The sequence below is a fragment of the Chiloscyllium punctatum genome, chromosome 25, assembly GCF_047496795.1.
Source record: "Chiloscyllium punctatum isolate Juve2018m chromosome 25, sChiPun1.3, whole genome shotgun sequence".
Classification (NCBI taxonomy): Eukaryota; Metazoa; Chordata; class Chondrichthyes; order Orectolobiformes; family Hemiscylliidae; genus Chiloscyllium; species Chiloscyllium punctatum.
This window is the reverse complement of record NC_092763.1, coordinates 70,704,919-70,722,027: the sequence shown is the minus strand read 5'-3', so window position 1 is coordinate 70,722,027 and position 17,109 is coordinate 70,704,919. Positions and strand designations below refer to the sequence as shown.

At 41.1% G+C, this 17,109-nt stretch overlaps 1 protein-coding gene across 4 annotated transcripts in view; it reads left to right on the top strand.

Moving 5' to 3' along the window:
• Positions 1 to 17,109, top strand: part of LOC140496048 (uncharacterized) — a 76,453-nt gene that overhangs the window by 5,879 nt on the left and 53,465 nt on the right. For all 4 annotated transcript variants that reach the window (XR_011964148.1, XM_072595523.1, XM_072595522.1 and 1 more), the window contains exons 2-3: positions 11,266 to 11,362; positions 12,832 to 13,048. Coding sequence is in view for 3 of the 4 variants with exons in the window: in XM_072595523.1 (XP_072451624.1) it covers positions 11,266 to 11,362; positions 12,832 to 13,048 (314 nt within the window). In the remaining variant the exon portion in view is untranslated. The remainder of the gene's footprint in view (positions 1 to 11,265; positions 11,363 to 12,831; positions 13,049 to 17,109) is intronic.

The following is a 17,109-nucleotide window of genomic DNA, read 5'->3' as shown; positions in this document are numbered from 1 at the left end:
GTAGTTTCTCCTCATCTCTGTCCTAAATGGTCTACCCCGTATTTTTAAGTTGTGTCCTCTGGTTCGGCACTCCCCCATCAACGGAAATATGTTCCCTCCTGCCAGAGTGTCCAGTCCTTTCATAATCCTATACATTTCAATCAGATCCCCTCTCAGTCTTCTAAACTCAAGGGTATACAAGCCCAGTCGCTTCAGTCTTTCCGTGTAAGGCAATCCTGCCATTCCAGGAATTGACCTCGTGAACCTACGCTGCACTCCCTCAATAGCCAGAATGTCTTTCCTCAAATTTGGAGACCAGAACTGTACACAGTACTCCAGGTGTGGTCTCACCAGGGCCCTGTACAGCTGCAGAAGCACCTCTTTGCTTCTATACTCAATTCCTCTTGTTATGAAGGCCAGCATGCTATTAGCCTTCTTCACAACCTGCTGTACCTGCATGCTTGCCTTCATTGACTGGTGGACAAGAACACCCAGATCTCTCTGAACAGCCCCTTTACCTAATTTGATACCATTGAGGTAGTAATCTGCCTTCCTGTTCTTGCCACCAAAGTGGATAACCAGACATTTATCCACATTAAACTGCATCTGCCATGCATCTGCCCACTCACCTAACTTGTCCAGGTCACCCTGTAATCTCCTAACATCCTCATCACATTTCACCCTACCACCCAGCTTTGTGTCATCAGCAAATTTGCTAATGTTATTGCTGATACCATCTTCTATATCATTTACATATATTGTAAAAAGCTGCGGTCCCAGCACGGATCCCTGCGGTACCCCACTGGTCACTGCCTGCCATTCCGAAATGGAGCCGTTAATCACTACCCTTTGTTTCCTATTAGCCAACCAATTCTCTATCCAATCTAGTACTTTGCCCCCAATCCCGTACGCCCTAATTTTACTCACTAACCTCTTGTGTGGGACTTTACCAAAAGCTCTCTGAAAGTCCAGGTACACTACATCCACTGGATCTCCCTCGTCCATCTTCCGAGTTACATCCTCAAAAAATTCAAGAAGATTAGTCAAGCATGATTTCCCCTTCATAAATCCATGCTGACTCTGTCCTATCCTGTTACTATTATCCAGATGTGCCGTAATTTGTGTGACTCTCCTCTGACTTTGGATTGCAGTTTATCCTCTTGGACTCTTCCCCCTCCCCCATTCATCGTCCGTCGTAACTCCAGTCTAGTTATTTGGAGCTACCCTAAATCCACATTCTCACTCCCCCTGTCCATCTGTCATTTTACCATTTTCTACCTCCACTCTCATCTGCTGCTCAGTGCTGAATGCTCTGCTGTATTTAGAGCACTGACGTTTTAAGTGAATAAGGCTTCAAACTAAATACAAATCGTGAGACGGCTGGAGAAACTCAGCAGGTCTGGCAGCATCTGCGGAGAGAAATTTTGTGTCTGGTACAGAGTTCCAACACGTTGACTAACATACCAGCAGGGAGATTTGCTCGAGCTGCCGGGGAGGATTTAAACTAGTAAGTGGTGGGGGGAGGGGAGGAACCCAGGGAGATAGTGAGGAAAGAGATCAATTTGAGACTGGTACAGTTGGGGACGGGAGCGAATCAAATACTCAGGGCAGGCAGGAACAAAGCGGAAAACAAGGTTGGACTGATAAATTAAACTGAATTTATTTCCATGCAAGAGGCCTAACAGGGAATGCAGATGAACTCGGGGCATGGTTAGGAACATGGGACTGGGATATCATAGCAATTACAGAAACATGGCTCAGGGATAGACAGGACTGGCAGCTTAATAGTCCAGGATACAAATGTGATAGGAAGGATAGAAAGGGGTCAAGAGAAAGTGTTTCTAATAAGGGATACCATTACGGCTGTACATAGGGAGGGTTTTTCCGGGGATACATCCAGGGAAGTTATTTGGGTGGAACTGAGAAATAGGAAATGGGATGATCACCTTATTGGGATTGTGTTATAGAACCCCCAATAGTCAGTGAGAAATTGAGAAACAAGTTTGTAAGGAGATCTCAGTTATTTGTAAGAATATTAGGTTGGTAATGGTAGAGGATTTTAACTTTCCAAACATAAACTAGGACTGCCATAGTCTTCAGGGTTTAGATGGAGAGGAATTTATTAAGTGCGTACAATAAAATTTTCTGATTCACTACGTGGTTGTACCTACGAGAGAAGCTGCAAAACTTGACCTACTCTTGGGAAATAAGGCAGGGCAGGTGACGAAGGTGTCAATGGGGGAACACTTTGGGGCCAGCGACCATAATTCTATTAGTTCTAAAATAGTGATGGAAAAGGATAGACCAGATCTAAAAGTTGATGTTCTAAATTGAAAGAAAGCCAGTTTTGATAGGATTAGGCAAGAACTTTCAAAAGTTGATTGGGGGCAGATGTTTGCAGGTAAACAGACAGTTGGAAGATTGGATTCTCATTATCTCATTTTTGATGGCTTCCCGAGACAGTATATTCCTGTTAGTTTGAAAGGCAAGGCTGATAGATGTAGGGAATGCTGGATGACTAGTGAAGTTGAGATTTTGGTTAAGATAAAGAAGGATACATATGTCAGGTATAGACAGCAGAGATCCAGTGAATCCTTAGAGGATAAGCAGTAGGAATATACATAAGAGGGAAATCAGGAGGGCAAAAACAGGACATGAGATAGCTTTGGCAAATAGGGTTAAGGAGAATCCAAAGGGATTTTATAAATATATTAAGGACAAAAGGGCAACTAGGGAGAGAATAGGGCCCCTCAAAGATCAGCAAGGCAGCCTATGTGTGGAGCCACAGGAGATGGGGAAGATACTAAACGAGTATCTTGCATCAGTGTTTACTGTGGAGAAGGACATGGAAGATATAGAATGTGGGGAAATAGATGGTGACATCTTGAATAATCTCCATATTACAGAGAACAAGGTGCTGGATGTCTTAAAACACATAAAAGTGGATAAATCTCCAGGACCTGATCAGGTGTATCCCAGAACTCTGTGGGAAGCTAGGGAAGTGATTGCTGGGCCCCTTGTTGATATATTTGTGTCATCGAAAGTCACAATGAGGTGCTGGAAGACTGGAGGTTGGCTGCCACTATTAATGAAAGCTGGTATGGAAAAGCCAGGGAACTATAGACCGGTGAGCCTGATGTTGGTGGTGGGCAAGTTGTTGGAAGGAATCCTGAGGGACAGGATTTCCTGCATTTGGAAAGACAAGGACTGATTAGGGATAGTCAACATGGCTTTGTGCGTAGGAAATCATGTTGTACGGACATGATTGAGTTTTTTGAAGAAGTAATGAAGAGGATTGATGAGGGCAGAGTAGTGGACATGATCTATATGGACTTCAGTTTGGTGTTCGACAAGGTTCCTCATGGTAGACTGGTTAGCAAGGTTAAATCTCATGGAAGACAAAGAGATATAGCCATTTGGATACAGAACTGGCTCAAAGGTAGAAAATAGAGGGTGGTGGTGGAGGGTTGTTTTTCAGACCGGAGGCCTGTGACCAGTGTACCACAAGGATTGGTGCTGGGTCCACTACTTTTCATCATTTATATAAATGATTTGGATGTGAGCATAAGAGGTATAGTTAGGAAGTTTGCAGATGACACCAAACTTAGAGATGCAGTAGAAAGTGAAGAAGGTTACCTCAGATTATAACGGATCTTGTTCAGATGGACCAACGGGTTGAGAAGTGGCAGATGGAGTTTAATTTAGATAAATGTTAGGTGCTGCATTTTGGGAAAGCAAATCTTAGCAGGACTTATACACTTAATGGTAAGGTCCTAGGGAGTGTTGCTGAACAAAGAGACCTTGGAGTGCAGGTTCATAGTTCCTTGAAAGTGGAATCGCAGGTAGAAAGGATAGTGAAGAAGGCTTTTGGTATGCTTTCCTTTATTGGTCAGACTATTGAGTACAGGGGTTGGGAGGTCGTGTTGTGGCTGTGCAGGACATTGGTTAGGCCACAGTTGGAATATTGCCTGCAGTTCTGGTTTCCCTCCTATGGGAGAGATGATGTGAAACTTGAAAGGGTTCAGAAAAGATTTACAAGGATGTTGCCAGGGTTGGAGGATTTGAGCTATAGGCAGAGGATGAATAGGTTGGGGCTGTTTTCCCTGGAGTGTCGGAGGCTGAGGGGTGACCTTATAGAGGTTTACAAAATCATGAGGGGCATGAATTCGATAAAGTCTTTTTTCCTGCAGAGGGTGACTCCAGAACTAGAGGGCATGGGTTTAGGGTGAGAGGGGAAAGATATAAAAGAGACCTAAGGGGCAACTTTTTCACGCAGGGGTGGTACGTGTATGGAATGAGCTGCCAGAGGAAGTGGTGGAGGCTGGTACAATTGCAACATTTAAAAGGCACCTGGATGGGGATATGAATAGGAAGGGTTTCGAGGGATAAGGGCTGGGTGTTGGCAGGTGGGACTGGATTGGGTTGGGATATCTGCATGGATGAGTTGGACGGAAGGGTCTTTTTCCATGCTGTACATCTCTGTGACTCTATGAGAAGGATGTTGTGAAACTTGAGAGGGTTCAGAAAAGATTTACAAGGATATTGTCAGGGTTGGAGGATTTGAGCTTCAGGGAGAGGCAGAACAGGCTGGGGCTGTTTTCCCTGGAGCATCAGAGGCTAGGAGGTGACCTTATAGGGGTTTATAAAATCATGGGGGGCATAGATAGGGTAAATATACAAGGTCTTTCACCTGGGTGGAGCAGTTCAGAACTAGAATGCATAGATGTAGGGTGAAAGGGGAAAGATTTAAAAGGAACCTAAGGGGCAATGTTTTCAAGCAGAGGGTGGTGCGTGTATGGAATGAGTTGCCAGAGGAAGTGGTGGAGGCTGGTACAATTACAGCATTTAAAAGGCATCTGGATGGTTATATGAATAGGAAGGGTTTAGAGGGATATGGGCCAAGTGCTGGCAAATGGGACTAGGTTAGGTTAGGATATCTGGTGAGCATAAGACCATAAGACATAGGAGTGGAAGTAAGCCCATTCGGCCCATCGAGTCCACTCCGCCATTTAATCATGGCCGATGGGCATTTCAACCCCACTTACCCACTCCATAGCCCTTAATTCCTTGTGAGGGTGTAGGTTTACGGTGAGAGGGGAAAGATATAAAGTTGGACAAGTTGGACTGAAGGGTCTCTTTCTGTGCTGTACATCCTTCTGAATCTATTGACTCTGTTTTTCTCTTCACCGATGCTGCCAGACCTGCTGAGTTTCTCTAGCATTCTCACAATTTGTATTTTGTTTGCAGCCTTATTTACATATAACAATGTGTTTTGTTTCAGATTTCCAAGTAATGCAGTACTTTGCATAAATACAAATTGTATTGGTTTAAATGCTTTTGCCGATATCAGTCAGAAGTTAAATATAACATTAGCACTTTATTGCTGATTTGTGACCTTTTATTTTACTTCCTATTTCCTGGAGTATTATTAAACTATTTTGGCTGGTAATTCCTATGTCGAAGTTATACTCAGCACTTACTCAACTCCGCTGTTTTTCTGGCAGACGTTGATCAGTTACCTTGTGCTTACGGAAATAGTTTGTTTTCTTTGTCTAAGTAATTTCCCTTTTGGTATTGCAATTAATTCTGTATGACTTTGAGTTCAATGGCCAGAAACGTCTGCTTTTTACAAAAATGCACATTGCACCAAATTTAACAATGGATGCTGGTGTTTGTTAAGATAGCTGGAAAAGCACAACTGGTCAGGCAGCATCCGAGGAGCAGGAGAGTCGACGTTTCAAGCAAAAGCTCAAAGAGTTGGACAATGCCTCCTGACCGGCTATACTTTTCCAGCACTACACTGTTTGACTCTGCTCTCCAGCATCTGCAATTCTCACTTTCCCTTTTAAGATAGCATCTGATCAACACAGCATTGTTGTAAACACTACAATTTAACTTATTCATTCACTTATCAGAACTTTTGGTGTTTTTTATATACTGAAGAGAAAGCCCATCCTCTCTTTGATTCTGTTTATTTATCCTGAATGAATCTTTCATTTCACCTGTGCTGACAAAGTCACCAGATGCTGGTCATCCAATCAGCCTAATTATTTTGATGTTAAGGACGGGGTTTGAATTGATCAGTATTCTAGCAAGCATATATAAATTTTCCAAAAGTAAAGTAATTTTAAGTAGTGGGGAACCAACTAGTTTGAAATACAGGAAGGGGTTAGGCAGAATGTGTCTTTGCGCAATATTCCTTAATGCAACACTGGATGTAATATTCAAGATGAAGGGCTTTTGCCCGAAACGTCAATTTTCCTGCTCCTCGAATGCTGCCTGACCTGCTGTGCTTTTCCAGCACCACTCTGATCTAAACACCGCAATATTCAAATGTCAACATGATAACATGGGCACTGGGTTTAAGTTATTAGATAATCATTGTATTGTCAAGATTTCATTTTGAAGTCTTCCAAATGCACCACTTCCATACCACATTATTTCCCAACCTCTGTATCCTCAGAAAACGTCCCTTGTATGTCCCTGTTAGGTACTTCCAGTCTTAAAAAGAAAGTACATATGTTTTCCAGTCTTTGATTATGACTCAATCCTCTGTTAGGAACTCAATCTTGTGACTTATCTCTGTTTCATCTCTGGCTGGGTCTTTCCTTTCTGTGTGAAAGTTCAGGGAAAGCTGAACATACTTCTCGAACATAGCCTGAATGTAGTCTTCTGCCTGAAACTGAATTAAATTGAAATGAGGAAGGTAAGGATAAAGAATGGCCATTGGTCCATTTCATATACTCCTCCATGAAAACCTACGGCTTTTTACCAGCAATGCAGCAGTTTCTGACACACAACACTGGAGTGTCATAGAAACATGGGGATAGGAGTAGGACATTCAAACCTTTAAACCAGTTCTGCCTTTCAGCACTATCGTGCAATTCAACACCTTTTTCAGCATTATCCCCATAACCTTAAATGCCATTGATAATCAAAAGATTATCAACCACTTTAAATATAATTACCAACTGAGCTCCCACAGCCCTCTGTAGTAGAGAATTCCAAATATTCCCAACCGTCTTAAGTAAATAAAATGAGATAGTTAGGGAAAAGGTTAAGGCTTTGTAGAATGAATATAGGAGGTTTGTTGAAGGTTAAAAGCAGAACCTCAAATGTAATCTCTGGTTTACACCCGGTGCCATGTTCTGGTGAGAATAGGAATAAAAAGATAGGGCAAAAAAGTCAACAGGTGATGAAATGGTGCAATTTACAAGGATTCAGATCCTTGGATCATTGGGAAGATAAGGTGGTTCATATGTGGAATGAACTTCCAGGGGTAGTGGTGGATGGAGCTACAGTTACAACATTTCACGTACATATGGATAAGTACATGAATAGGAAAGATTTGGAGGGATTTGGGCCAAACACAGGTAAGAGGGGCTAGTTTAGTTTGGGGACATGATAGGTGTGGATTAGTTGGACTGAAGAGAATGGAAACCGACCCTATTATCTTATGATCCTAAATGTCATTCCCTCTGATTCTTAAATTGTGCCCCTGGTACTAGACTGTCCAACCAAGGGAAACATCTACCCTGTCTGTCCTTTAAAGTATTTTGCAAGTTTCAGTTGGATCAATGTTTCTTCTTTGAAACTGTGTAGAAATAGATATTTAGATTAAATTACTTACAGTGTGGAAACAGGCTCTTCAGCCCAACAAGTCCACACCGGCCCTCCGAAGAGCAACCCACCCAAACCCATTCCCCTACATTTACCCCTTCACCTAACACTATGGGCAATTTAGCGTGGCCAATTCACCTGACCTGCACATCTTTGGACTGTGGGAGGAAACCAGAACACCCGGATGAAACCCACGCAGACATGGGGAGAATATGCAAACTCCACACAGACAGTTGCCCAATATGGGAATTGAACCCGGGTCCCTGGCGCTGTGAGGCAGCAGTGCTAACCACTGGGCCACCGTGCCACCGTCAAATGCTAGAAACGCTAGAAGAAATCTGGTGAACCTGTGTTCCATTCCCTCAATGGCAATAATATCGTTCCTCAACTGACATTATGGACTTCAGTCTTGGCATTCACCTTGATGCCTTAACCTTCTGACCTCATGAGAATGTAGCAATTGTGGCCAGTATGTCATTCTCCTATTTACTTATTTGATTTTCTGGTTGTGTCTATGCTGACTATCAGACACCAAACTACCTTAATTCTATTTATCTGCACTTGGTCCATAGCCTACTATACCCTGGCACATGAATGGATTTAGTGTAGTGTTATTCATTTACTATGTAATTACTTGGTAATATGGAACTTGTTCATTGTTAAAAGGAAATGCTGTCAAGGATTTTTGCTTTGCACTAATCAGGATTGAAATGCAAGAAACAAATTGAAAAAGGGACACCAATTTATAAAGCATAAGAAAAAACTGCTGATTCCTTGGACTGTGGTTGTCAAAATGTCTTTACATGGTTCTTACATGATAGCTTTCAGTTTTGATGGCCTTTATCACCACTTTCCAGTATCAGAATGAGTGGGTACTGTGCAACAATTATCAGAGTCCAGTCACTTCATAGAGTTCCTGCTGTGATTAACATCTGTTGTTACATGTATTGGCATTCTATGTAGTAATTCTAATTGCTAAATTAAATGTTCCTTCACCAACCCCAAACCTGGCACAGATAGAAGTGCATAATGGCATCAAGGGTAAAGGGAAAGCAACATGTTGTACTACAATGAATCCACATTTCGGATAAACTCACTCTTTTTTTTAAAAATTCCATTTGTCCCATCTCTGTCCTTTAACCCTTGTTGTAATTGATTGATAAAATGCTTCTATAATGCTGTACTGTAATCTGCTTTCTTGACTTTACTTGACATATTGCATTAAACACATTAGTCTTTTTAGATAATGGATTTCAACATTGATGGGTTGCAGGAAGAAGGGCCATCTTCATATGTAGTTTGTACTATGATACTATTTTTGTAACATTTTTATCAATTAAGGACACTTGGGGAAACCTTACATCGATCTTGATCTTGAGAAATGTTGGCCAATATCTTAAAATCTGCAATTAAATGACATTGCTGTGACCTCTGAGGAATCCATCCACAGCGATCTAGCAATCTGTGGTGTGGATTTTTAATTTCCTGATATTACTTTGTATTTGGCCTGAAGTCCAGGAGCTGCCAGATATGTAGATACAGTGATGTCAGCAAGCTGGACATACACACATTGAAGTATTGTCACAGACAACATACCGGGAAGTAAAATACACTGAGTATTTTTCACTCTTTATACTTTATATGCTCTTCAAATCTTACAGATTTTGAAATAAGTAAGTGATAGAAACTTAAAATGATCAAAATTCCAACTTTTAAAAAATGTATCAAATTTCCTGGATCATAACAGAGAAATTTAAAAATGATCAATTTTCCGAGGTTGGAAATTTTTTCCTTAATATTTTTGAATTTAACATACACTAAGAACCCACGTAACATTTTCAAGAAAGACTAATAATATAAGAAAGTTAGTTTTCATCAGTGTAGTAAGTATTTGTAAGGAGGTCCTCAACGCTGCACTACATGAACAAATGTAGAATCAGTAACAGCAACTTTTGGATATTTTGCACACATGCAGATACTTAATTGTTGTCCATTTCAGAGAAGTGCTGATGGTTTTGTTATAACTACTACAAAATGTTGGTGATTATCAGTATATTGACTTCACTTTTGCCCCATGCTGTCTGTGAAAAGCTGCTACAGAGTGCATTTTGTTCTCTTGGCGTTCTTTCCTATGTTACCATCAGGAATGGAAAATAGTCTCACAATTTATTTGAGTGAAAATGAAAGTTAAGATCAACTAGAGCTTTAATCTCTTTCCTGTGCAATCACTTCAGTGGGAGTGATTTTGAGGTTAATGTGTCAGTGTTGAAATAACTTGAGTGTAATTGAATATTCTTAAGCTCTACTGAGCCACTACTGAACTCTTTCCACTGGATTGGTTTAGTATTGCGTTCCACTTCCTGTTGTACAGACTTTAAACCACACTATTGATATTGTGGGGTATTTAGGCAGCTGCAGAAAACTACACATTGGTATTTTAAATGTAGTTTTAACTCTGTGGATCATATCCATGTGTTGTTATTGGACAGTCTAGCTCATTGCCTGTTATAGATGAATAACTATTGATTATTATTGCTGAGATTGTCATATCCCATGATCACTGCCTTTTGATGAGAAAGGGTAGACAATTAGCAGTGTGGGAGTACATAAAATAGGGAGTTCTAGGATTTATTGAAGGTCATTAGTCTAATTCCAAGTCCGATTTTGATGTTCTTGTCACTGCTGTACTGTTTAACTTTTTCGGTATGATGACAATGGTGTTGGTCAAATGATACTGCAAACCCAGTGCTTTCATGAACAGCAATAGATTCAGTATCACAATATGGCCAGGCAAAAATGCAGACCTGAAGATGTAAGGAGCATCCACAAAGAGGTCAAAGTCAGCCTATTCCCAAAAAAACATGGTCGAGTGGAACTTCTTATATCTGTAAGAGCCAGTAGACTTTCAAGGATAATAACAGAACACAAAATTATTTAGGAAACAGAGATGATTCTCGGGTTCTGGGAATTATTCTTGGAGTCCTCAACATTCCCAGTTTACTTATAATGGAAACTTATTCAATATTTGTTTGGAGGCATTTCTTTCATTTTTACATGTCTACGTAACACTGTTTTCCAGTTCACACACTTGTAGTTAGGCATTCTAAAGTCATTCTATGATCCAGAAACTTCCAAAATCTGGAAATTATTTGGCATTTCTATATACAGTCATCTTCCTTTGCTCCCTGTGATGTTCAGTTAAGATGCAGGTTCTTTTTTTTCTTCCATTTCTCTCCAATGCAATCCATTTTTTATGCCTACCTGATTAGTATCTTTCACCTTTCTCACTCTGGATGTGTAATTCTTTTTGAACTGTTAGTAATGCAATACTGCAAGAATCCTTCCCCACCCAATGTCAAGGAAGGGAAGACATTGCAAGTGATTGTCCAATATAAAGCCTTTTAACTACAAAATGGTGGAGTACATTCATTCTTAATTTTTCAAAACGTTACTGGCTGGATAGAATAAGCAATTGAAGTCTTGAAATACTTTTGAGTGGAAGTTACTATTTGTTCCCAAATTACGAAGTTTTTTAGGGAATATTCTTTATACCTCAGTACATATGTGGTGCAAGGTATAACCTTTTGATGGACCCAGCACATGGTAATCACTCCTAATCAAAATCTGTAATATTTGGACCATAACCTTGTATCTAATTTTTTATAGGAAGAAGGCCAACCTCATGATCATGTGGATGCACTTGATGGGAGAGAGCAGAATTCAATTGTGCTTGATCCAGGCCTTCAACAGTCCCTCAGGAAAGGTAAATATTCCATGTTTCTGAATTCAGGCCATTGTTTTTGTGTGTGCTGATCACAGTAAACCTGAGACCAAGTAGTCATTTCTTTGTTGCTATTGAATCACCAGACATTAACATTTTTGTTTTGTTTTAAATGGTCAATTTGAGTGCAGAGAAGGGTTTCAGATTAAGCCACTCATGGGCTGAGAGTTTCCATTTCTGTGCCAGCAGCCAGTGACTTTCTGTTAATTAGTGTGAATGATGGTGATATGGGAGGTGATGGCGTTATTGCTGGACTGATACTCCAGAGATCCAAGTAATGTTCTGGGGAAACCGAAAGAATTGCGCATGCTGTCAATCTGAAACAAAAAGCAGAAATTGCAGGAGAAGCTCAGCATGCCTGGCAGCATCTGTGAAGAGAAATCCGAGTTAACGTTTCAGGTCCAGTGACCCTTCCTCAGAACTAACATTCAGGGGACCCAAGTTCGGATCCCACCATGGCAGATCATGGAATTTCAATTCAATTTAAAAAATCTGGAATTAAGAGTCTAATGATGACTATGAATCCATTGTTGGAAAAAGTCATCAGGTCCAATCGTGTCCTAAAGGGCAGGGAACTGCCATAGGTTTGGCCTACATGTGACTTCAGGCCCACAACACTGTTGTAACTCTTATCCACTCTCAGGGATGGGCAATAAATGCTGGCCCTGCTGGGGATGCCCTCATCCCATGACTGAATAAAAGAAAGATATGCAGAAGCACACAAGACCAAGGCTTTGAGACGCTGGAATGCATCAGATACTTATCACAATCAGAACCTCATTTGGGAAAGCTGAGAAGAAAACATTTTCATACAGCAAGTAGTTAGGGTGAGGAAGGCACTCCCTGGAAATGTGGTGGGGGCAGGTTCAATTGAGGCATTCAAAAGTGTAATGGATGATTTGGATAAAGATAATGTGCAAGGCTACAGGGAATTTGAATTCAATTTAAAGTAATCTGGAATTAAGAGTCTAATGATGACCAGGAATCCATTGTTGGAAAACTTCATCCGGTTGACACTGGGTAACGATAGTTTGGAGAGCTAGTGTAGACATAACAGGCTGAATCCCCTGCTGTACCACAACACTTCTGTGATTCTGTAAAACATGATCCATCCCTCTATTTATAGCTAGTTGGGTAAATCACAATTACCTGTTCGATCAAAATCAGGAGGTCTGTTACAAGATGGTCCTGCTTGTTCGTGCTACATTTAAACACATTCAAATGTATTTTTTTTTGCAATGTTCAAACCTCTTTGATTTTCTTCTAGTGTACACTAATGGTTCTCCCATGGCACCTCTCACATATGTAATTTTCTGAGGTATGGATCTGCCAAGTCAACCTTTTGCATGAATTTTCACCCAGAAACGTAACTATTGTTTTGTTTAGGAGGAATGCTTTGCACAAGTATTTCTACTGAATCTTTTTCTCATTGAAATTGTCATATCTTATAGTGTTTGAGTGCAGTTACTCACAGTTCATCTTGTTATGGTACAATCCACCCGAACCCCGAGATGATCAGCCACTCTATCAAGTCCTGTTCCATGAGTTTACCTCGGCTGTAGATCATGCAGTCTTGAAGATCAGGAATCTGGACCTCACCAGAATAGAAATCGGATTGATTCAAACACTTGCCAAGCATTTGAAATCTGCCAAGAAGGGAAAGGAGAGGTATTGTGTGTGTTTTTTAAGTTTCAAAAGGGAAATTTCAGTGGCTAAGAATGGGACTTCATCTAAAATAGGAATATCACCAAGATACCAGCAAAATCCACTACAATTTCATCCCTACTAGCTGTTTGTGTTTGTCATTCATCCTCATTATGGTAAAGTATAACCTTTAGAAATAAATTCCTTACTTTGAGATTGACAAGAGTTTTACAGGACATGAACTTCTGTAGCCTTCCCTTGGGGATGTTTCTAAATGGGTGAGGCAGCAATTCTAGATAGATTAGATTACTTAGTGTGGAAGCAGGCCCTTCGGCCCAACAAGTACACACCGACCTGCCACCCACCCAGACCCATTCCCTTACATTTACCCCTTCACCTAACACTATGGGCAATTTAGCATGGCCAATTCACCTAACCTGCACATTTTTGGATTATGGGAGGAAACTGGAGCAAACCCACGCAGACACGGGTAGAATGTGCAAACTCCACACAGAGAGTCACCTGAGACAGGAATTGAACCCGGGTCTCTGGCGCTGTGAGGCAGCAGTGCTAACCACTGTGCCACCATGCCGCTGTTCTGTATCTTCAGCAGTTTACCCTTCAATAATGCAGAAGTTAACAGAGCTAATAAGTCTATGAAAAATGTGCAATGTTTTGCAATTTTCTAGACCTTGAAGGAAAGTCCCATGACCCAAGACCAATGGCCAAGAGCTCTTACTGCAATATAACACAAACAACATGTCAGCCATCATCTTGGGCATGGCCCCTTAACAAGCCTTATTTGGCCAATGCAAGTTTAAACCTCTTTTTGTTACCTGTTACCACATCTGTCAATCTGGCCTGTTTTCATCACAGCATACTTGACTTGTTTTTCAGTTAAGTAAGTCAACATCACTTGTAAAAACAAAATATAGCTCAAAATGGGCCACTTTTCCTGATTGATGTAGAAACAGGAACTTTGAATGGAATCATGGAGGCAATGGAGATTTGAGCCTTGTACCACCTCTTTTCAGGAAGACCTGCCCCCATTTGTTCCCCTTAGGTACTTGACAATGATCCTTCTAATGGGATCAGGCATCTACCCGCTGAACGCTGCTCACCTGGCATCTCTGAATGGCAGTGCCACTGGGAGTGAGGTAACTACTGCTGGTATGCCAGCAACTCAAAGCCAAGGATCATCCCTGGCTCCTAGGTCAGAGGTGAATGATAACTGGAGGGGTTGGGGTTGTTGGCAATAATGTTGACCAGTGGGCCCCTTCCTTCCTGATATCATTAGGATTGACCTGTTGGAAGGTCAAAGCAATTATAAAAAGGAATAAGACACCCTTGAACATTGAACATTCTGAGACCATTTCCTCTAGAAAATTGAAAAATGAGGGAGTGAGCTGTTAATGGTCTTTAAGGTTCTGAAAATGTTTGATATGTTAAATATGGAAAAAATATCTCTACCGAACAGGGATGCTGAAATATAAGGTAAGGGGGGATTCTAGAGGAACTTAGTTACTCAATGTGAGTGGGAGTTGACTCATGGTGATTTGAAATACCTTACCTAAATGTTTTCATGCTTAAGTTGTACACAATCTTATGCATTTCATTATTATGCCTGCATTTTATGAATTATCAATCTTGACCTAGTTTTACAATTCCTTTAATATTGGGCTAGATCATACAATTATGCAACAGAGAAACAAACTCTGCTCCAACTCGTCCATGTCGACCAGATATCCTAAACTGATCAGATCCCATTTGCCAGCACTTGGCCCATATCGCTCTTCAACCCTTCCTATTCATATATCTACCCAGATGCCTTTTAAACATTGTAATTGCACCAGCTGCCACCATTTCCTCTGGCAGCTCGTTCCATACATGTACCACCCTTTGCATGAAATAGTTGCCCCTTGGACCCCTTTTAAATCTTTCCCCTCTCACCTTAAAATCTACATGCTCTGATGTGCAGAAATTTCCAAACGAACAGCAAATGAACTTTAATAATGATGGTCATCCCCAAGGTGACTTTCCTGCATGTCTGTAAGATTAGCATATAATTGAGGTAGACATATAATCTGGTAAATGTACAGCTGGCAAAGAAAATGGAGCTGGCACTTAGTTTCAGTTTCTGTTGGAGTATGTACATGTAGGCAATGGACATAGCAATTGCAACATTAGAATTGTGAAGCAATTGAAACTTTATTTATGCTACTTCCAGCTCAAAGTTTGATTTTCACCAGTGGCGTCTCCACCTTACCTAGATCCACCCTATATACATGTCCAACTGATCCAAAACTCTTACCTTTAGTGGGAATCTTGACTCACCTTTGGTCCAGTATCGAGCTTCTTCATTCTACTGTACTCTATCCAACCCTCTTCCTTCTCTTTACTTCTAGTCCTTCAAAAGCTTCTGTCAAAACATAAGTTTTCTCCAATGTTCTTTTCCATAAAGCAGCAAGATGCTTTGTGCAATGAAGAGTCACTGTATAGATGGAACATACTGAGAGGCTCTCAGTTCAAAAAGAGTATAAGTATGCTACTATTATTGGTTTGCTCTCAGTTGCCATTGTAAACTTGATACTTAGCCATTTCTAGGTTTGTAATCTTTTTCTGTACTATATAAAGCCCCAAACAGGCTATTTGTCCCATTCAGTCCATGCTAGCATGTGTAATGATTGCTTGTGTCAGCCCTGGCTCAATTTGTAGTCCTTCTGTTTCTCAGTCAAAATGTTCTGTGTTTGCATTCCACTCCAGGACTTGAGCACAAACATCACTCAATTGCAATACTGAGGGAGTGCTGTACTGTCAGAGATGCTGAATTTTGGGTGGATGTGAAACTAGGGGCCTGTCTGTCGTTTGAGTTGTGAGAAAGAGATCCCATGGCACTATATTGAAAAAGAGCAGGAGAGTTTTCCCAGTGTCTGGCTGTAAATTATCCCTCAATCACCATCGCAAGAACAAGTTACCTGGTCATTATCACGTTGTTGTTTGTTTGTGGGAGCCAGCTGCATGTAAAAGCATTTCCTGAAACACAACAGTGATTTTTAATTTGATTTGTTATTGTCACATGCACTGAGATACAGTGAAAAATATTATTTAGAGTCATAGAGTCATAGAGATGGACAGCATGGAAACAGACCCTTTCGTCCAACCCGTCCATACCGACCAGATATCCCAAACCAATCTGGTCCCACCTGCCAGCACCTGGCCCATATCCTTCCAAACCCTTCCAATTCATATACCCATCCAAATTCTTCTTAAATGTTGCAATTGTACCAGCCTCCACCACTTCCTCTGGCAGCTCATTCTATACACGTACCACCCGCTGTGTGAAAAAGTTGCCCCGTAGGTCTCTTTTATATCTTTCCCCTCTCACCCTAAATCTATGCCCTCGAGTTCTGGACTCCCTGACCCCAGGGATAAGAGTTTGCCTATTTACCCTATCCATACCCCTCATAATTTTGTAAACCTCTATAAGGTCCTCCCTCAGCCTCCGACGCTTCAGGGAAAACAGCCCCAGCCCGTTCATCCTCTCCCTGTAGCTCAAATCCATCAACCCTGGCAACATCCTTGTAAATTATTTCTGAACCCTTTCAAGTTGCACAACATCTTTCCGATAGGAAAGAGGCCAGAATTGCAGGCAATATTCCAACAGTGGCTTGACCAATGTCCTGTACAGCTGCAACTTGACCTCCCAACTCCTGTACTCAATGCTCTGACCAATAAAGAAAAGCATACCAAATGCCGCCTTCACTATCCTATCTACCTGTGACTCCACTTTCAAGGAGCTATGAACCTGCACTCCAAGGTCTCTTTGTTCAGCAACACTCCCTATGACCTTACCATTAAATGTATAAGTCCTGCTAAGATTTGCTTTCCCAAAATGCAGCACCTCACATTTATCTGAATTAAACTCCATCTGCCACTTCTCAGGCCATTGGCTTATCTGGTCAAGATCCTGTTGTAATCTGAGGTAACCCTCTTCGCTGTCCACTACACCTCCAATTTTGGTGTCATCTGCAAACTTACTAACTGTACCTCTTATGCTCGCATCCAAATCATTTATGTAAATGGCA